The 21,624-nt window shown below is 38.9% G+C and overlaps 1 protein-coding gene across 1 annotated transcript in view; it reads right to left on the reverse strand.

The window, feature by feature from the left end:
* The window catches only part of SUPT16H (SPT16 homolog, facilitates chromatin remodeling subunit), a 43,817-nt gene that overhangs the window by 13,528 nt on the left and 8,665 nt on the right, over positions 1 to 21,624 (reverse strand). The window contains exons 2-14 of the mRNA XM_049897581.1: positions 9,253 to 9,345; positions 7,465 to 7,635; positions 6,666 to 6,818; positions 5,968 to 6,114; positions 5,395 to 5,546; positions 4,482 to 4,654; positions 3,366 to 3,456; positions 2,602 to 2,675; positions 2,351 to 2,463; positions 1,294 to 1,359; positions 1,078 to 1,173; positions 877 to 992; positions 594 to 747 (exon numbers count right to left, since the gene is read on the reverse strand). Of these exons, the coding sequence (XP_049753538.1) occupies positions 594 to 747; positions 877 to 992; positions 1,078 to 1,173; positions 1,294 to 1,359; positions 2,351 to 2,463; positions 2,602 to 2,675; positions 3,366 to 3,456; positions 4,482 to 4,654; positions 5,395 to 5,546; positions 5,968 to 6,114; positions 6,666 to 6,818; positions 7,465 to 7,635; positions 9,253 to 9,345 (1,599 nt within the window). The remainder of the gene's footprint in view (positions 1 to 593; positions 748 to 876; positions 993 to 1,077; positions 1,174 to 1,293; positions 1,360 to 2,350; positions 2,464 to 2,601; positions 2,676 to 3,365; positions 3,457 to 4,481; positions 4,655 to 5,394; positions 5,547 to 5,967; positions 6,115 to 6,665; positions 6,819 to 7,464; positions 7,636 to 9,252; positions 9,346 to 21,624) is intronic.

The following is a 21,624-nucleotide window of genomic DNA, read 5'->3' on the forward strand; positions in this document are numbered from 1 at the left end:
AGATGTAGGGCTTTGAACCCCTTTAAACTGGCTCAGGCATAGTCTATAAAGCAAAATAGGGATGGACCTGAAGTTCCATAATTTGGCAGATTCTACACAGTACCCAGAATGGTAAAAATTATAAGTTGAAGCCCTGGAACGGGAGACTTGGAAGAGGTGTAATGAGTTCTTTCAGGAGGCTGATGTGTGAGACTGGATTACTGGCAGGCCTATAGGAGAGTGACACACAGTCAGAGTGGCCTAGTTGGCCACCATCTTTGAGTGGGGCACTGCCATCTTTTGAATGGAGCAGCACTGTACTCAAAATTCTACAGCAAGGGATTTGGATGCTTTGCGATGCATACGCTGCCCTTGTTCTCTAAGAGGGAGATTAAGTTTCTATGACCCGTAATTTTTCCCGTTCTGGTTCTTTCCAGTTCACCATAACTGAAAACATTTGGGTCTGTGCCACTGATGCTTCCTAAGCCATGACTGAACTGGACAGAACTGGCTAGAAGCCCTGAAGAGAAGATTCAGGCAAAATGATTATCTGTGGGGAAGCACAATTAATAGTTTATGGAATAGTTTGATAAGACCTGATTGAATGAATGTACCTTGATTGTAGCAATGTGAAAAGGTGTTGCAATGCCAAATACAGGCATTATTACAGTCTCATATTTCTTATCAATATAGATCTTCATTTCCCGGATATGTGGTTCCTTAGGCATCAGTGATGGGTTTTTATAGGATACATTAGATTTGCGAGCTCTGGAGTGGGAATAAGAAGAAAAGAATAAAAAACAAACAAAGCAACAACAAAAAAACGCCACTGAGAAACATCAGCAATCGCCCATAATCCAAAGGCAATTTCATTGCTCAGTGCAAACAAACTCTCACTTCTGGATTTGCTGCTCTCCCTTCTGTTCAGTCAATCGCCTTTTCGCTTCCTCATTGAGCTGAGCAGCCAGTTCTTTTTGATGTGCTCTTCGCTTCTCTTCAGCAGTCATCTCATTCTAGTGAAGGGAAAACCAAAGTTATCAGAACGTGTGAATCGTATGACAGACTTGAGATCAATGTAATATATAACAGTGAACTTACTCGTGTTCTTTCTGTAAGTAATGCTGCCCGAGAACCTCTTCCCAAAAGGTCCTCAGCCTCATCTTTCTCCTCCTCCTCTTCTTCCTCATCCTCATTCTATGGGAAAAAGTTGTAATCAGAAAAGCAAGTTTAAATTTTTTAGCCAACGTTATTTTACCTCTTCACTGTATCTAACTTCCTACATCATTTATTTGTCTTTTTCCTAGGCTCTCTCACCTTTAGAAAAATTCCCACATTCTTCACTTTCTTCTTCACAGAAGTGAGAACAGTGGCTGGGCCATCCTAGAATAAAGGGAGAAGTCATACAACTGTAAGAACTTTTGAATAAAAGCACTTTCACACTTTCTAGCCTGGTATATAGCTGGACAATGTTTTGAACCTTCTGGACACTAAAATCTTTCACAATAAACAAACACATTTTTTATCTTCTCAGTCTCATTGGAACCTGGTGGTGTAGTGGTTAAGAGCTTGGCTGCTAACTGAAAGGTCGGCAGTTTGAATCTACCAGCTGCTCCTTGGAAGCCCTATGGGGCTGTTCTACTCTGTCCTTTAGGATCACTGTGACTCGAAATCAACTCAACAACAATGGGTTTGGTTTTAATCTGTACAATGGTGAGAATAAGAATATCTACTTCATAGAGTTGTAATAAGGATTCAATAATTCATCAAAATGTTTAGATTATAATAAAAACACTGAAATGCTTCTGATTACTAGTTATTATTAAAAATTAGTTCGTGCTAAGTGAAAGAAACCAGTTACAAAAACCACATAGTGTATGATTTCATTTATACGAAGTTTCCAGAATAGGCAAATCCAGAAAGTAGGCTAGTGGCTGTCTAGGGCTGGGGGATCTGAGGAAAAAATGGGGAGTGACTGTGAATGGGTATGAGGTATCTTTCTGGAGTGATGAAAATGTTCTAAAAATAAGACTGGTGATGTCACACAACCCTGTGAATATACTAAAAATCAATGAGTTGTACAATTTAAATGGGTGAACTGTATGATATGTGAATTACATTTCAATAAAGCTGTTATAAAAAAAAGAAACCAGCTCCATTATTAAAATCATTATCAAGGTTCAAGCCATAACATGATATACAGCTTGGTTCAAATCTTCCCTGTACCTGGACTAATGATCTCTATTTGGTCCGTCTGTTACGTGGATCTCTACCCTTAACTAACATGTAACAAAGACAAGAAAAAAACCAAAGTCTAAAATGTGCCTCAAAAGTCAGCTCATGAACACTCATAGGTTTAAGAGTCAGTATGCACCTCATCCACAAGTACTGTGTCACCAATGAACAGGGCATAGGTTTTCTCTTCTGGTTTCTTCCCATCCTTGTTGGTCAGGTCTGAGAATCCCAAATTGATGCTGAAAACCATCCCTAAAACAGCAAAACATGGATCAGCTTGTGGCTGTGAAAGGATGGACAAGATGCAAGATTTTACACCAAGAAGGAGATGAAGCTAAGGAAAATAAAAAAAAAAGAAAAAAAAAATTCCCATTGTACACACACACTCACCTTTCTTCAATTTATACTGATTTTTACTATTGATTACTAGAGAGCCTTCACGGAATTCAATTCCCATCCCAAACCTGAAAAGGAATAAAGAGAAACTTCAGCAATAGGCTAAAAGATCTCTAACACGGGTCAAGTATAATGTATTCTGTCAGTTTTCAAGATGAGGCAGGCAAAAATACATTGAAGTGATTTATCCTTGCTGATAATTCAGGTAAGAAATAGGGCTCAAGGACAGCCTTTAGGCTCTTTATGTGTTGTATAATCCTATGTTGAAAAATAATTTCATTACCTTTCCTAACATTTACTTTATCAAGCCTTCTTTGTTTCAGCTACTTATCCACACTTAAATTTTAATCTTCTACCATGAAATCATGTTAGGAGTTTTCCTCTGAACAACTTAGCTGGCACTTAAAAAAACCAAAGTCACTGCCATTGAATTGACTCCGATTCACGGAGACCCCATGTGTGCAGAGTAGAACTGCTTCACAGGGTTTCAAGGCTGTGACTTTTCAGAAGCAGATCACCAGGCCTTTCTTATGAGGCCCTCTGGGTAAGTTCAGACTGCCAACCTTTTGGTTAGTAATAGTGTTTAAACACTGCAACAAATCTTTCTCACTTTCTCTAAAAACACTATGTGTCTGGCATACAGTAAGTCTGATAGTCTGTAAATGTTGCTTGAATCAACTGATCTAAGAATACGTCTCCTGCGCACTGCTAGTCATGTATATTGACTCAGTGTGACAATGCACATCAGAGCATCTTACCCCAGGTTTTTGGTAATTTTGTTCAGCAGCTCCGGCTTCTGCTTTTTAACCAAATCCATGACAGCATTATACACATCACATATCTTCACACCTAATGATAGACAGAAAGGGGACATTAAAGTATCCTTCAGCAAAAAAAAAAAAAAATCATTTCTTAAAATCAAATTTTTTCCCACTAAAGCAGTGTTTCTCAAAGTGTGAACTAAGGAATATAGAGTCTTAGGAGTGGCAGGGCCCAGAAATTTGCATTTTTAAAAATAACTTACCCAGTCATTCTTATTTATACTACTTGAGAATCACTGACCCAAGGGGATTGTGGAATATGTTGGTCTCAGTGCAGTGAAATAATTCTTTAAGTGCTGAATAAATAATACCACATTAACCTTATTATACATTTTGAAAAACAGGGCTATTAAATGTTAACTGTTAAGGACTCTGGCCTTAGTTTTTCAAGATCTAGGCTATGAATGGCTATTTCAAGCTAGAGTTGTCTAGATATGGTGACCGCAGAGGAGTCCATATTATGATTTCCAATAGAATTTCTCAAGACTGACCTGGCGATATCATGGAGGAATGGTGTCTGGAAGCTCTAGGCAACATGAGTGGGCTTATAAAGCAGTTTTAAGGTGGCAAACTAAAAGTCCCATTTAGTCAGTTGGGTGTGCAGAATCTCAACGTAAAAGAGAATTTAGGCACTCTATTTTCCTTTAAGGTATTTACTTGCTTGCTTAGCAAAGTTGCTACCAGTTCTGTTCTCATACGAAGATTCTTGATGTCCTTGGTATTCATTAACAGTAGGACTACTATTACATGCCCTGCTGATAAAGATACAAGCTCTCAAAACTTTCTAAACTAAAGAAGAGTAACACAACGTATTTTATAAAGATTTAGACACAGAGGCCTAACACGAAAGAGAGGTTTGGTAAGCACCAGTGTAAATCACCACGACCACTCATGCCTGAAAGAAAGGATTAGGAACTAAATATTAGGATGATGCAAGGTTAGTAAAATCTAATTATATTTATAATATGACAGCCTCAGGGGTATAAACTCACATAAACACTAATGACATTTTTGTTAGATTATCTCCAAACCACCTTTTCTAAGGCACCTCACCATGTCTTAATTCCTTTAGCAGCTCCTCTTGAAGCTGGAGCAAAAAGTTGTAATTCTCTTGAACTTCCTGAGAAGGGTCAACCATCAAGGTACGAACAAGGTTGGAGCAGTAAGATTTGAAGCGGATACCCATGGCACAAGTGATGGCCCCAAAATGCATGTGATTCTTGTCACTAGAGACCAAAGGAAAAAAACATATCATTACCAAAACTAGTGAGGTCCTTAGTATCATTGGCACACGGCAGGTGTAATGATTATCCTTCCCTGCTATATCCCAAAGCTGAAGTGCAATAATGACCTAAAAGAAAATTTTAAGTAAATAAACTGGCTTATTAAAGTTCTGGAGTAAAAACTGGGTACCAAAACTTTTAAGATAAAAATCCAGTGAAAAGTTGTTACATTCCAAAGAGGCAAATGATACACTGAACTGCAGTCTTAACAGTCTAATAGCACAGCAGCAAGGAGTCATTTATCCACCAGCCCACTAGAAATTGTGGGTTATAATCAGTCCCATCAGGATGACCGGGAGGAGCAGCATTCTTCACAGTATTTTAAAAAATTCAAGGGGGAATTATATTATGGTATACCTAGTATCATTTTAATGGCTTTTTTTTTGTCACATCTTGCATTTTTCCAGTGTTTGTAATACTTTGGAAAAATACATTCAAATGTTAAAGTAAGAAACCAGTAGCTATGTAATATAAAATATTAGTATGCATAGGAAAAAAAAACAGGAAAACATAAAAGGCAGACAACTGATTATTCTCTCTCCTACTTTTGTAAATTCTCTATACGGATCATGAATTACTTTTACAATAAGAAAAAGAAAATGACTAGACTGAGTCAAGGACAAAATAAACTCTAAAGATAGAAATGCTCTGGTTGTGGTCAGATTTGAAGTTCTCACGCTTACCTCACCACACTGAACTTGAGATTATAGTTGCCACCACTCTGGATGATAGGAGGATAACACATTTCCACAGTAGAAGGGTCTGCCCCTGCTAAGTATTTCTTTTCTTCAATGGCCTTTTCCACAGACTCAGCCAGTTTGCTGTGTCTAACTTTCTGTAAGAGCACGCAGAAATAAAAACACACTTATTAGAGGGTGACAAAGAGGGGTGTTGAGTTTTGGGGCAATATCATTGGAAGGCAACACCTATTCTGATATCAATCAGGATTATAGAAAAGCCTAACAGCATGGCTCATGGGCCAGAGAGTATTTTGGCATACATGCAAAGCAAATTTAGAGAACAGTGGTGGGATTCACAAGCATTCCAAGATTTCTCAAGTCAAATGCTGGGTAACCTCAAGAAACCATAGTAAGGGTTTAGTTATTTTGAAAGAGATACAGCACAATTACCCAACACCAAATTAGGTACCAAAGGCTTAATTTCAAAGGAAGAAAAAGTACCAAAAAAAAATCATGCGGTAGGGACTTCTTTCTGCTTCATTAAAATAGTAAAAAGGCACCTCCCTCCCATTTTACCTCATCTGCATCAACAATTTCCATGACTCTTTCCTTGAAAAATTTGTTGAAGACCTCAGAAGTGATGCTGGCTGCCTTCTTCATTAGGGTGAGCTCTCCATCCTCCTTCACAGCGATGGTGTATGCCACAACTGCACTGATGTCTATCTGCAATGAAAGGGAAAAGAAAGAGTTTCTAAGATGCTAACAGAGAATTACTAAAGATATCCACTTCTTCCCATTTGAATATTGCAGCAATAGTTGGTTATTCAGCAAACTATTCATCAGTGGTTTGTGAAATATCTGTTCTCTTGAATAAACCTATGGCATAGGTCTTTGGTATTTCTTTCTGTGTGGTCTAAGAGGCCATAAGCTCACGCACCGTGTAAAATGTAAATGTCTCCCTCTGAGGTCTGTCTAAAGGCTGAAGGAAGATAGGCAGAAATGTGAGGAAAAAGGAAGAAAAAAAATTTTTTTCTGGACAAGATTTTCCCCAGGTTCCCTTGGAAGTAGCTGAACTATCTCCTGAATGCCCCAGTCCCGAATGAAAAGCAGAAGTGCCTTACTGCTCAGCCAAAGAGGATTAAAAAAAAAGAAAGAAAATAGAAACCAACACAACTGTCTTCTCAAAACAAATTCCCTACACTTTCTGTTATGGGACCCTGTCACAGTTTTGTCTTCTCAACTCCCAACTTGCTTGTTTTCAGGAGTTTTCTTACTTTGTCAAAGCCCTCTTTGTTGAGGCAGTCATTCCAGCTCTTCATGAACTCTCCAGGGAATTTGTCTTTGCTGAACACTCCAATCTTCTTTCCATTCTTGCTTTCTTTAATGGCTTCAATCATTTTGTCAAAGCTGCTCTTGTTACTTTCATTCTATTAAGTGCCAAAAGAAAAAAAAAGCAGTTTTTGAATTAGTTCAGACTTAGACATCTATGATCAACTAGTAACAAGCAGGGAGAGGAATATTCTAAATTGCAGAAAGAATACCTCCTCCCACCCCCACCCACTTTTCTAGGACAGACTGTAACATACCAAAAGTTATGCAAATTCCTTTGGACATCTCCATATACTTAAGTCAAAGTGTCATCGATGTTAACAAGACTATTGTTTTCTTAGGAACAGTCAAGAAACTCAAATAGTAGGTGAACAATATTCTGAGACAAAATCCTTGGGTAAGGTAGGCAGTAGGACAAAAAATATCACATCTGATAAAAACTAGAACTGAGGTATGACTAAATTTTCTTAAGGCACTCTGATGAAAAAGAAACAAACTGTCAGTGTCCCTGAGAATAGACAGAGTTAGTGTTCACCAGAATTCCATGGTCTCTTTGTTCTGCCACAGAACTGGTAAGAGTTATTGAGCTCTCTCCTTCCCAATGATGGCGTGACAACTTTGTAATTACAACCACAGTCTGCTAAAACCTTCCCCTTGCGTTCTCTGAAATTCCTATAAGGCATTTCTGTTTATTACTTTTAAACATTCTTTCACATTTATGTCATATTCTTTGATGGTCCTGACCTTTTCTCGTATCAGCAGTGTGATGGCAGGGGCTCCGTTAGCATTCTCATTGCCCTTAGTGTTGGCAATCTGTTTTAAGAACTCCACTTTTTTCTTGCTGGCCATAAAGATGATTTTGTCATCACAGAAGACCATGATGGTATCAGTTAGTTCATAACCAAAGAGCCACGTCTGTAGGAAGAAATAGAGTAACAGTAGTATTTAACACATAAAAAATTTAACAGACTCATATTGAAATATCTATAGATAAAATTCAATATCTGGGATTTGCTTCAAAATAATTCGGGATGGGGATACCTGGGTGTGAGTTTAATGAAATGAGATTGACCAGGAGTTGATAATTTATTGGAACTGGATGATGGGTACATGGGGGGTTCATTATGTTATTCTATCTACTTTTACAGGTGTAAAATATTTAATAATAAAAACCATTAAATCATTTGGATAATTTGTGTTTATTTATATCAATGTGAACTGTATTATTAGTTAATGGGCAGAAATATATAAAACAAGAGCTAGAGTAATACCTCAGACAACTGTGCGTTCTACTTCCCCAAAGACTGCTAGTTACCTTCCAATTATTCTCTCCCTTCTCTCTCAAGATAGACCTGTGATTTTTAGCTTGCACACTGCCCAGCAAAAACACTGTTTCTCAACCTTCCTTGCAGTTAAGTACAGCTATGAGACTAAATTTTGGCAATAAGATATAAGTGGAAGATTTGTGTGGGCCCTCAAGCAAGTCTTAAAATGAGGTCTTCCAACTAGATGATGTCCAGGTATCACTGATGACTACCCTGACAGGAACACAACAAAGAATCCCTGATGGAGCAGGAGAAAAGTGGGACGCAGACCTCAAATCCTAGTAAAAAGACCAGACTTAATGGTCTGACTGAGACTTGAGAGACCCCAGAGGTCATGGCCCCTGGACTCTCTGTTAGCCCCAAACTAAAACCATTCCCCAAGCCAACTCTTCAAAGATTAGACTGGACTACAAGACATAAAATGATACTGGTGTGGACTGTGTTTCTTAGCTCAAGTGGACACAAGAGACTGTGTGGGCAGCTCCTGTCCGGAAGTACGATGAGAAGGCAGAGGCGACAGGATCTGGTTTAATGGACATAGGAAATACAGGGTGGAGAGGAGTGTGTTGTTGCATTATAGGGAGAGCAACTAGGGTCACATAACAATGTGTATATAAATTTTTGTATGAGAAACTGACTTGAATTGTAAACTTTCACTTGAAGTGCAATTAAAAAAAAAAAGGCTTAAAAACTGAAATTACCACTCATTTATCAGTGAAAAAAAAAAAAAGGTGGTCTTCCATTTTCATCCCTTTATCCTTCCGCTCAGAATACAGATAGGATGGCTGGAGCTCTAGCAACTGTTTTGTACTAAGAACACGAGGGCTATAGTCTACGAATGGTAGAGTAGACCTGAATGACGCCTGGATCCCTGAAGAATATATAAGAGAAAAATATTTTGTTTAAGCCCCTGTTATTTAGGATTTTCTGGTATATGCAGTTAAATCCATCCTAATTGATACCTTTCTTCTTTTTTCCTTATGTATGAAATCAGCACTGTCCATTTGAACTTTCTGTGATGATGATGGAAATGTTTCATATCTGCTTGATTCAATATGGTAGTCAGTAGTTACACGTGGTCATTAAGAACCTGAAACATGGCTGGTAGACCTGATGAATTTTTAACGTGACTAGTGGCTACTGTATTGGCCAGTGTAATAGGTAGTCCAATGACCCCCAGGGCTAAAAACTGCTGTAAATCTCTCACCTGTAAGGCAGTTGATTTGGCATAAACAATTTCTTCATCAACACCCACTGATACAACAATGGCATCAACATTGGCATACTCATCTTCTCCTTTCTGAAAAAGAAAGAAAAGGTAATTTGGTCACTTTCTTTTCCCACTAGCAAAGTAGTATTCCTATTTTGCAGTAATTTTCCCCTAATAATTCTAAGTATAAGGTATATGTTAGCTTGGCAACCTCATAGCTCTTAGTTACTATTTTTAAAACAGCTTTATTGAGATATAGATCACATACCGTTCAATTCACTCAAAGTATGTAATTCAGTAGGTTTCTTTTTGCATATTCAGAATTATTCAACATATCAACACAATCCAATTTTAGAGCATTTTCATCACCCTAAAAGGAAACCTTGTGCCCGTTTGCATTCATTTCCAATCTCTCTCCACCTTCCCCCAGCCCTAGACTATCGTTAATCTACTGTCTCTATGGATTTGCCTATCCTGGACACTTGATATAAATGGAATCATACAACATGTGGTCTTTTGTGTTTGGCTTTTTTCACTCAGAATAATGTTTTCAATGTTTATCTATGCTGCAGTACATATCAGTACTTCCTTTTTATTGCTGAATAATATTCCGTTGTATATATATAGCATTTTATTTATCCTTTCATCAGTTGATAGACAATTGGGCTATTTCCACTTTTTAGCTATTATAAGTAATGCTGCTATGAACATTCATGTACAAGTTTTTATGTGAAGGTATATCTTTGTGGAATTGCTGGGTCATACTGGAAACCCTGGTGGCATAGTGGTTAAGAGCTACGGCTGGTAACAAAAAGGTCAGCAGTTCGAATCCACCAGGCACTCCTTGGAACCTCTATGTGGCAGTTCTACTCTGTCGTATAGGGCCGCTATGAGTCAGAGTCGACTCAACGGCAATGGTGTTTTTTTTTTTTTTTACTTGGTCATATGTAACTGTGCTTAACCTGAGGAACTGCCAGATGGTTTTCCCAAGAGCAATGTATAAGGAGTTCAGTTTCTCTACATCCTTGTCAACACTTGTTACTACCAATTTTTTTGATTACATACAGCCTGGTGGCTCAGTGGTAGAATTCTCACCTTTCATGTGAGAGACTCCGGGTCAATTCCAGTCGAATGCACCTCATGCACAGCCACAACCTGTCTGTCAGTGGAGGCTTGTGTGGGGCTATGATGAAGAGATTTCACTGGGGCTTCCAGAGTAAGACGGACTAGGAAGAAAGGCCTGGCAATCTATTTTTCAAAATTCATCCAGCAGATGACAGAGGTCCATGCAGTGTCCTGAGGTGTTCCATTATGTTGTGCACAGGGTAACCCTGAGACGGCAGCTAACAACAGTGAGTGTGAAGTAGTATCTCATTGTGGTTTTAATTCGCATTTCCTTGATCACTAATGAGGTTGATCATCTTTTCACAAGCTTACTGATCATCTCCATAACTTTTTTGGAGAAATACCTTTTCAGATCCTTTGCTCACTTTATTATTGAGTTGTAAGATTTCTTTTTTATATTCTAGGTATGCTTTGGATACAAGTCTCTCTTCAGATACAATTTATAAATATTTTCTCCCATTCTGTAGGGCTGTCTTCACTGTCTTTTTGGTGTCGTTTGAAGCATAAGTGTTTTCAATTTTGATTAAGTCCAATTTACCTACTTTCTTGTTCTTTTAGTGACATATCTAAGAAGGCTTTGCCCAACCCAAGGTCACAAAGGTTTACTCTTTTATTCTCTTCAACAAAAGTTTTATAGTTTTAGCTGTTACATTTAGATCCATGGTTCGAGTAAATTTTTGCGTATGGCGTGAGGTACTGGCTTAACTTCACTCTTTCACGTGTGAATATCCAGTTGTCCCAGTACCGCCTGTTGAAGAGACTACTCTTCCCCCACTGAAATGTCTTGGTGCCCTGGCTGAAAATCAATTGACCGTAAATGTGAGGGTTTATTTCTGGACTCAAAGTTCTATTCCATTGATCTGTAAGTCTATCCTAGTGCCAATATCACACTGTTTTGATTACTGCAGATTGTAGCAGGTTTTGAAAACAGAAGTGTGGGTTCTCCAACCACTGGCTACTTTTTTGTTGTTGTTGTTGAGAATATGCACAGCAGAACATACACCAATTCAATACTTTCTACATGTACAATTCAGTGACATTCGTTACATTCTTCAAGTTGTGTAGCCATTCTCATCTTCCTTTTCCAAAATGTTCCTCTCCCATTAACAGAAACTCACTACCCCCTAAGTTTCTTATCTAATCTTTCAAATTTTTGTTACCAATTTGATCCCACATAGCTACTTCTTAGAAAAGCACAACGCTCAAGGCAGGCATTTTTTACTAGTTAAGCGAAACTACTGTTTGGATTTAAGAAGACTTCAGGCGATATTTTTGGTTAAATGTTTAAAGATTCTCTCAGGGCCAATAGTTTTGGGGGTTCATCCGGCTACCATGAAATTCTGGATTCCACAATTATTTGCTCAGCATACAGATTGAGTAAGCATGGTGAAAGGATACAAACCCTGACACGCTTCCTGATTTTAAACCATACAGTATCCCCTTGTTCTGTTCCAGCGACTGCCTCTTGGTCTAGGTACAGGTTCCTCATGAGCACAATTAAGTGTTCCAGAATTCCCATTCTTCATAATGTTATCCATAATTTGTTACGATCCACACAGCTGAATGTCTCTGCATAGTCAATAAAATGCAGGTAAACATCTTTCTGGTATTCTCTGCTTTCAGCCCAGATCCGCCTGACATCATTCCATGTCCTCTTTTGAATCTGGCTTGAATTTTTCAGCAATTTCCTATCGATGTACTGCTGCAGCTGTTTTTGAATTATCTTCAGCAAAATTTCACTTGCATGTGATATTCATGATATTGTTTGCTAAATTCTTCATTCTGTTGATCACCTTTCTTTGGAATGGACACAAATATGGACTTCTTCTTGTTGGCTGACCAGGTAGCTGTCTTCCAAATTTCTTGGCTTAGATGAGTGAGTGTTCCCAGTGTTGCATCAGTTTGTTGAAACATCTTGACTGGTATTCTGTCAATTCCTGCAGCCTTGTTTTTCACCAATGACTTCAGTGCAACTCGGACTTCTTCCATCAGTACCATCAGTTCTCGATCATATGCTACCTCCTGAAGTAGCATTCTTTTTGGTAGTGTCTCTGTATTCCTTCCACCTTCTTTTGATGCTTTCTGCAAGGTTCTCTATTTTGCCCATGGAATCTTTCAAAATTGCAACTTGAGGCTTGAATTTTTCCTTCAGTTCTTTCAACGTGCACAGTGTGTTTTTCCATTTTGGCTTTCTAACTCCAGGCCTTTGCACATGTCATTAAAATATTTTACTTTGTCTTCTCGAGCCCCCTTTGAAATCTTCTGATCAGCTCTTTTTACTTCATCATTTCTTCCGTTAGTTTTAGCTTCTTTACATTCAATAGCAAGCTTCAAAGTCTCTTCTGATATCCATTTTGGTCTTTTCTTTCTTTCCTATCTTTTTAATGACCTTTTGCTTTCTTCATGTATGATGTCCTTGCACAACTCGCCTGGTCTTCAGTCATTAGTGTTCAATGTATCAAATCTATCCTTGAGAGTCTCCAAATTCAGGTGGGATATACTCAAGTGTCTATTTTGTTTTTCGTGAACTTGTTTTAATTTTCTTCAGCTTCAACTTGAACTTTCATATGAGTCTGTTCAGCATTTGGGGCCCTGGTCTTGTTCTGACTGATGACATTGAACTTCTCTATTGTCTCTTTCCACAGATGTAGTCAATTTGATTCCTATGTTCACCAATCAGTGAGGTCCACATGTATATAGCTGCTGTTTATGTTGTTGAAAAAAATGTATCTGCAACAAATAAAGTCATTGGTCTTGCAAAATTCTACCATGCGATCACCAGAGTCATTTCTATCGCCAGGGACATATTTTCCAACTACAGATCCTTCTTGTTTCCAACTTTTGCATTACAACTACCAGTAATTATCAGTGCATAGCGACTGCACATTTGCTCAATTTCAGATTGCAGAAGTTGATAAGAATTTTCAATCTTCATCTTTGGTATTAGTGATTGGTGTGTAAATTTGAATAACAGTTGTGTTAACTGATCTTCCTTGTAGGTGTATGGATATTATCTTATCACTGACACTGTTATACTTCAGGACAGATCTTGAAATGTTCTTTCTGACAATGAATGAGATGCCATTCATCTTCAATTACTCATTCCTGGCATACCAGACCATAAGATTTTCTGATTCAAAATGGCCAATACCAGTCCATTTTGGTTCATTGATGCCTAGAACATCAATTTTTACATGTTCCATTTCATTTCATTTCTGATGATTTTCAATTTTCCTAGACTCATACTTCATACATTTCACATTCCAATTAACGGAGTTTTACAGACGTTTCTTCTCATTTCGAGTCTTGCCACATCAGCAAATGAAGGTCCCGAAAACATGAACCTATCTACATCATTAAGGTCAACACTACTTAGAGGAGGCAGCTCTTCCCCAGTCATATTTTGAGTGCCTTCCAACCTGAGGGGCTCGTCTTCCAGCACTAGAGCAGAAAATGTTCTGCTGCTATTCATAAAGTTTCCACTGGCCATTTTTTTTCAGAAGTAGACCACTAGGTCCTTTTTCCTAGTCTGTCTTAGTTTGGAAGCTCTGCTGAAACCTGTCCTCCATGGGTGGCCCTGCTAGTATTTAAAATACCCGTGGCATAGCTTCCAGCATCACAGCAACATGCAAGCCACCACAGTATGACGCATTGACAGACGTGTGGTGGCCAATGAAAATGGGAGCAGAGAAAAAAAAAGATCCACATGTCTTTTTATGAAGATATGGGAAGCAAACCCAACAAATCTTGAGGATTTCAATTCATAAAAATACCCAGTTTTCCACTGCTGATCAAAAAGGTGAGAGGATAAATTGTCATTTCTCTTAGGAACTGCTTACTTGGACCATTTCATAGAATACTGTTGATTCTTTCTTTATAAAAATAGGTAGGCTCTCACCCCAGAAGAAATAAATGTAGTAGCAGCAGAGTTGAAGAGATCTAAAGGTAATGAATTTAAATAAAATTTTCTAAAATGTGATTCAATGAAAAGGATTACAATAAAACCTGTTTTGACAACAAAATCTAGGATGCCATTTTGTTTTTATACACCTTACAAGAAAGATAAAGATTATATCTGAAAACAACCTTCTGATTTTGTTGGAGACTTTCTTAATAACCTGTCTGTAAACATATATGCTAAGTTAACAAGCAACATTATAATGCATAATACTGAAATATTTTCAGACTAAATTACATCTGGGATTTGTTTAGAAATAAACCAGCATGGAAGGGAAGGAGTTGGTTTAAAGATGAGTAAAAAGAGCTAGCTGGGCCAGCATCGCTTGCACCAGGACCACTCCCACAGCCCTCCCAGTGCCAGGCAGCCTATCAAAGGCAGCTGGGACTGAAGTCAGTACACTTAAATAACCCCATATTCCTGCTGCTCTCTTCTGCTCAGGCTGATCTTCAGGACTCAGACTTGAGCTGCTGCTCCCTTTTCTAGTTGAGCCATCATGTAGCAACGACCCCTGGTTTGCCCAACCCTCAATAACCACCAAACATTGCCTGTTTGGCCAAATTCTACCACGTTCAAGTCTGTCCAGTCCATCTGACACCTTGGTGTTGCTGAAACAGGTGTTTCAGATGACAGTAGTAACAGCAACCACTTTCCATCATGTGCCTTGCATTTATTATTTGTAATCCTCATAATAAAAATCTAGGTGCAGTATGCATCATGTTCAAAACCCCCCATCAAGGCCTGGCACACTCAAAACTTCCACGCAAACACACAGGCAGTCCTTACACTAAGGAGAGATGAAAATGAAGTTTTGGGGAAAGTTTCTGATTTTTATGTGTAAAGAGACTTCGGCTCACTTGGCAACTTTTCAGGTGGGATGTTAGTACTGCTGATTTTTTAAATTCACTGGAAATCTCTCTTTCACCACTGGCAAGCAGTAGGAATGAAGCTGATGACCTTGTCTTCTGGAGTCAGAGAGACGACGTGCCTAGTGGTTGAGGGCTCGGCCTCTGGAGCCGGACTACCTGGGTGTGAATCTTTGATTCCACCACTTATTCTGACCTAACCTCTCTGTGCTCCAGTCTCCTCAGCCTCATCGGTAAATGCTGCTGTGAGGAGTGAGTTAATAAGTATAAAAGTGCTTAAAATGGTGCCTAGCTCACACTAACTACTATGTAAGTGTTTGCCACTATTATCTTAAAGGCTGGAATGGCTATTAAAAATGTACTGTAGACCATACCACTATTGATACTTAATGTTAAAGATTAGTTGTTGATTACATAATCGAAATAAAATACAGAAGAGACTTTCTGAAAGTACACAACCCACACAGATGATTTTAGGTGGTACCCAGATGTGGGTTTAAACAATTCTATCACAAAGCAAGAAAGTTAACAGTCTTTTTGATACTTTTTTAAATCTCTTGATTACATCAAGAATGTATCTTTTCCATGCTACTCCTTAACACCTGCTACAATAACGAAGTCACCTGCTACAATAACATAGTTGTGCTCATATTACCTTTTTTTTTTTAAACAGATACTTTTTATTTTGGGGAAGTGACACAATTTTCTATTTATAGTGATTTAAAGTATCTTTTCTGAAAGTCTTTTAAGTTTAAACAGTTCAGCAGTTTTTTGGAAGCTGAAAAGATGGAGAGTGTAAATGAGCAGAGCTGCGGTAGTTACATCTGAAGTGCTTAACAAGCACTCTGACTGAGAGGATGTTGATGAGAAGTTTGTATACTTTGTACACCCTCGATGGGCTCTGAAGTGGAGAGGCACCATGTATTGGGAAGGGGAATGGAGTATGTGTATATGTAGGAGAGTTCAGGGCTCAAACAGATGGACTAGTCAGCTCTAGACATGAACTCCAGTTCTGAGAATCCCTGAAATAACTTCTAACTCTTCTGCAAAAGACTTGATTTATTCTCTGGAGAAATAGGCTCAGAAAGTCTCGATTCAGATACTAGGTCCAGCAGAAGGCAAGAGTTACATATTGAAGAATTAAAGTCTGCATTGTGAATGACAATAATTCGGAAGAGATGTTCCAAAGACAAAAATTAGAGGGTTATTCTTAGACCATCTTGACTGACTTCAGAGAACACACTTCCAGATCCTGACATTTGGGGTCCTCCATGGACTAAGCCAGCCTGTTCAGTTGACAGCGACACCTACCAGTTGAGAGGCCCCATTCATGTAGCACTTCCAGTCAGTTTTTTACTGCCTTATTCTTAATATGAACAGCTAGCCAAGCCTTATTTTGGTTTTTGAGAAGTCTCCAATACGTGAGAGAAAGCAAACAAGCCCAGAGGAAATGGACAACAAAGAGGGCAGGGGGAAAAAATAAATAAATAGAAACATCTCCTACTAAGAGAGAACTAAATATAGTACATCCATGAAACAAGAACAGAAGATCTTAGAAATTAAAAATAATAGCTGAAGTAAAGAAAAATTTAAATGAAAGGTGGAAAAGTAAAGAAACTCTCTGGAAGTAGAAGACAGAGATGTGGGAGATAAAGTTGAAAGATAACACATTTAATGCAAGAGGCTGAACCCTGCTGAATAGAAATTTCAGAAGAAAAACAAAAGATCACTGAGAAAATGAAGTGGAGACTTTTATTAAAAAACATAAGAAAACTTTCTTAGAACTGAAGAATGTAAAGTCTCGAGACTAAAAGGGCACCCCAGTTCCCAAATCAGTACAAGAGAAAAGACTCATGCCAAGGCACATCACTGTGAAATTTCAAAACTAACGAACAAAAAGATCCTGTAAGTTTGCAGAGACAGAAAAACAGGCCTAGATATTGGAACAGGAAACACAATTGCATCGGCCTTCTCAAAAGTAATAGTGAAAGCTTGAAGACAAACAATGGCTTCAAAATTTTGAGCAGAAAATTTTCAACTTAGAATTTTGGCCCCACTGAACTAAATTATTAACAAAGTTAGGGTAAAACAACTTTTAAAGACACACAGGGGATTGAGAAATTTATATTCTACAATGATGAATCCGTGAAACATTTCATAACACGGAGCATCTGGAAGGCATTACGCTGAGTGAAATTACTTAGCTGCAAAAGAAAAAATATTGTATGAGACCACTATTATGAGAACTCAAGAAATTGTTTAAACAGAGAAGAAAATATTCTTGGATGGTTATGATAGTGGGGATGGAGGGAGTGAGGGACAGGGGTATTCACTAATTAGATAGTAGACAAGAACTATTTTAGGTGAAGGGAAAGACGACATACAACACAGGAGAGGTCAGCACAACTGGACTAAACCAAAAGCAAAGAAGTTTCCTGAATAAACTGAATGCTTTGAAGGCCAATGTAGCAGGGGTGGGGGGTTTGGGGACCATGGTTGCAGGGTACATCTAAGTCAATTGGCATAATAAAATCTATTAAGAAAACATTCTGCATCCCACTTTGGAGAGTGGTGTCTGGGGTCTTAAACACTAGCACATGGCCATTTAAGATTCATCAATTGGTCTCAATCTACCTACAGCAAAGGCGAATGAAGAATACCAAAGATACAAGGTAATTATGAGCCCAAGAGACAGAAAGGGCCACATAAACCACAGACTATATCAGCCTGAGACCAGAGGAGCTAAATGGTGACTGGCTACAACCCCTGACTGTCCTGACAGCAAACAAAACAGAGAACCCCTGAGGGAGCAGGAGAGCAGTGGGATATAGACCTCAACTTCTCATAAAAAGACGAGACTTAAGGGTCTGACTGAGACTGGAAGGAGCCTGGAGGTTATGGTCCCCAGACCTTCCTTTAGCCCAAGACAAGAACCATTCCCAAAGCCAACTCTTCAGACAGGGATTGGACTGGACTATGGGATAGAAAATGATACTGGTGAAGAGTAAGCTTCTTGGATCAAGTAGACACATGAAGACTATATGGCCAGCCTCCTGTCTGGAGGGAGATGAGAGGGCAGAGGGGCGCAGAAGCTGGCCAAAAGGACACGAAAATAGAGAGTGGAGAGAAGGTGTATGCTGTCTCATTAAGGAAAGAGCAACTAGGAGTATATAGCAAAGTTTATATAAATTTTTTTATGAGAGACTGACTTGGTTTGTAAACTTTCACTTAAAGCACAATATAAATTTTTAAAAAGCATATACATATGCCTATAACCTACAATAAAAATATTAACTTTGAAAAAAATTTATATTCTATGCATCCTTTCTTAAGCAGCCATTTAGTAAACCAAGGAAACAACTGAACAAAAAGACATGGATTCTAGGATACAGGAGACCTCAACATCGGAAAGCAACCTGTACAGATACAGCAGGATAATGCAACGTTCGGAGGGCGAGAAAAACAAACATAGAATTAATAAAATAGCTGTGGGTGTGAGAATTTTAGAAGAAAAGATCGATAAGATTACAACAGACTGGCTGGAAAAAATTAAGGGTAGATAGATAAACAAGGAGAAAAACTGAAGCAATCATTAAAACTGTAGAGAAAAGGAAAGGTAATTATACTGTTACTTTACCCAGCAGTGAAAATATTTACATGAGCGTAACAACATGAACACTAACTACTAACTTTACTAAAAATTGTGAAAAAACTTATCTGGAAGGATGGGTGTGTAATAAACGAAGTAAAATAAAACGTTAATTGTAGAATCTAGGTGATGGGTATATTGATGTTTACTTTCAAATTTTTTCAACTTTTCTGTATGTTTGAGATTTTTTAATAATAATATACTAGGAGAAATTTTTTTAAAGTTTCAGGAGGTGGGGGAGGAGAATATGGTATGGATGTGATGGTACAGCCATACTCAGAGATAGCGCAGGTTTGGTTCCAGACTACCATGATAAAGCAAATACTACCATGAAGCCAGTCACACAAATTTTCTGGTTTTCCCAGTGCATATAAAGTTATGTTTACACTAGACAGTGGTCTATTAAGTGGAGCCCTGGTGGCTCAGTGGTTAAGAGCTCAGCTGCTAGCCAAAAGGTCGGCAGTTTGAATTCACCAACCATTCTTTGGAAACCCTATTGGGCAGTTCTACTCTGTCCTAAAGGGTTGCTACGAGTCAGAAACGACTCAACAGCAATGGGTCTGGTTTTGTAGTCTATTAAGTGCGCAATACCATTATGTCTAAGAAAACAACGTACAAACCTTAATTAAAAAATACTTTATTGCTAAAAATGCTAACCATCATCTGAGCCTTCAACAAGTCATAATCATTTTGCTGGTGGAGGGTCTTCCCTCCACATTGATAGCCACTGGCTGATCAGCGCGTAGCTGTGGCAATTTCTTAAGAGAAAAATGAAGTTTGTTCCATCAATTGACTCTTCCTTTAACAAAGATTTCTCTGTAGCATGCTTTACTGTTTGATAGCATTTTACCCACAGCAGAACTTCTTTCAAAGCTGGAGTCAATCCTCTCAAACCCTAAGCTGGCGTAATATTCTAAATCCTTTATTGTCATTTCAACAACGTGCATGGCATCTTCACCAGGAGTAGATTCTACCTCATGCTCACCCATGTAAAACAGATTGCAGCAATTCAGTCACACCTTCTGGCTCCACTTCAAATCCTAGTTCTCTTGCTATTTCTACTACATCCTCAGTTGCTTCCTCCACTGAAGTCTTGAACCCCTCAAAGTCATCCATGAGGGCTGGAATCAACTTCTTCCGAACTCCTGTTAACATCGATATTTTTTACCTCCTCCCACGAGTCACAAATGTTCTTAATGGCATCTAGAATGGTAAATCCTTTCTAGAAAGTTTTCAATTTACTTTGCCCAGATCCATGAGAAAAATCACTATCTATGGCAGCTATAAACCAAACGAAACCCACTGCCGTCAGGTCGATTCCGACTCATAGCAACCTCACAGGCCAGAATGGAACTGTTCCATAGGGCTTCCAAGGGGCAGCTGGTGGATTTGAACTGTCAAACTTTCGGTTAGCAACCGAGCTCTTAACCACTACGCCACTAAGGCACCACGGTAGCTACAGCCTTACAAAATGTATTTCTTAAATAATAAAACTTGAAAGCTGAAATTACTCCTTGATCCACCGGCTGCTGAATGGATGTTGTGTTAGCAGGCCTGAAACCAACATTCACCTCCTCGTACATCTACTTCAGAGCTCTTGGGTGACCAGGTGCATTGTCAAGAAGCAGTGATATTTTGAAAGGAATCTTTTTTTTCTGAGAAATGTCTCAAAAGTGGGCTTAAAATATTCAGTAAACCATGGTGTAAACCCATGTGCTTTCATCCAGGCTTTGTTGTTCAATTTATAGAACTCAGGCAGAACAGATGTGGCATACTTCTGAAAGGCCCTGGGATCTTTGGAACGGTAAATGAACACTGGTTTCAAGTCAATCAGCTGCATTAGCCCCTAACGAGAGGGCCAGCCTGCCCTTTGAAGCTCTGGCACCAGACATTGACTCCTCCTCTCCAGCTGTGGAAGTCCTAGATGGCATCCTCTTCCAGTACAAGGCTACTCGGCGCTGACAACCTCAGCTCGACCCTCTGGATGACCTGCCGCGGCTTCTGCACCAGCACTTGCCGCTTCACCCTGCACGTCTGTGTTACGGAGATGGCTTCTTTCCTTGAACCGCGTGAACCAACCACTGCTAGCTTCACACTTCGTTCTGCAGCTTCCTCACCTCGCTCAGCTTTCAAAGAACTAAGAGTTAGGGCCTTGCTCTGTATTAGGCTTTGGCTTAACAGAATGTTGTGGCTGGCTTGATTTTCTACCCAGACCACTGAAACTTTCTTCAAATCAACAATAAGGCTGTTCCACTTTCTTATCGTTCGTGTGTTCAGTGGAGTAGTACTTTTAATTTCCTTCAAGAACTTTTCCTTTGCATTCACAACTTGGCTGTTTGGCGCAAGAGGCCTAGCTTTCAACAATGCCTTCCTCACTAAGGTTAATCATTCCTAGCTTTTAATTCAAAGTGACAGATGTGAGGCTTTTTCTTTCACTTGAACACTTTGAGGCCATTTTAGGGTCATTAACTGCCCTAATTTCAATAATGTTGTGTTTCAGCGAATACGGCGGCCCCAAAAGAGAGATGGGGAACAGCGGGTTAGTGGAGCAGTCAGCACACACACAATAATTTATCGATTAAGTTTGTCCTATATGGGTATGGTTTCTGGCATCTCAAAGCGATTACAGTAATAGTATAAAAGATCACAGATCACCATAACAAATAATAATGAAAAAGTTTGAAATATTGTGAGAATTACCAAAACGTGAGAGATCAGAAGTGAGAACATGCTGCTGGAAAAATGGTGCTGTTGCTCGACGCAGGGTTCCC

Source organism: Elephas maximus, chromosome 10, assembly GCF_024166365.1.
Source record: "Elephas maximus indicus isolate mEleMax1 chromosome 10, mEleMax1 primary haplotype, whole genome shotgun sequence".
NCBI lineage: Eukaryota > Metazoa > Chordata > Mammalia > Proboscidea > Elephantidae > Elephas > Elephas maximus.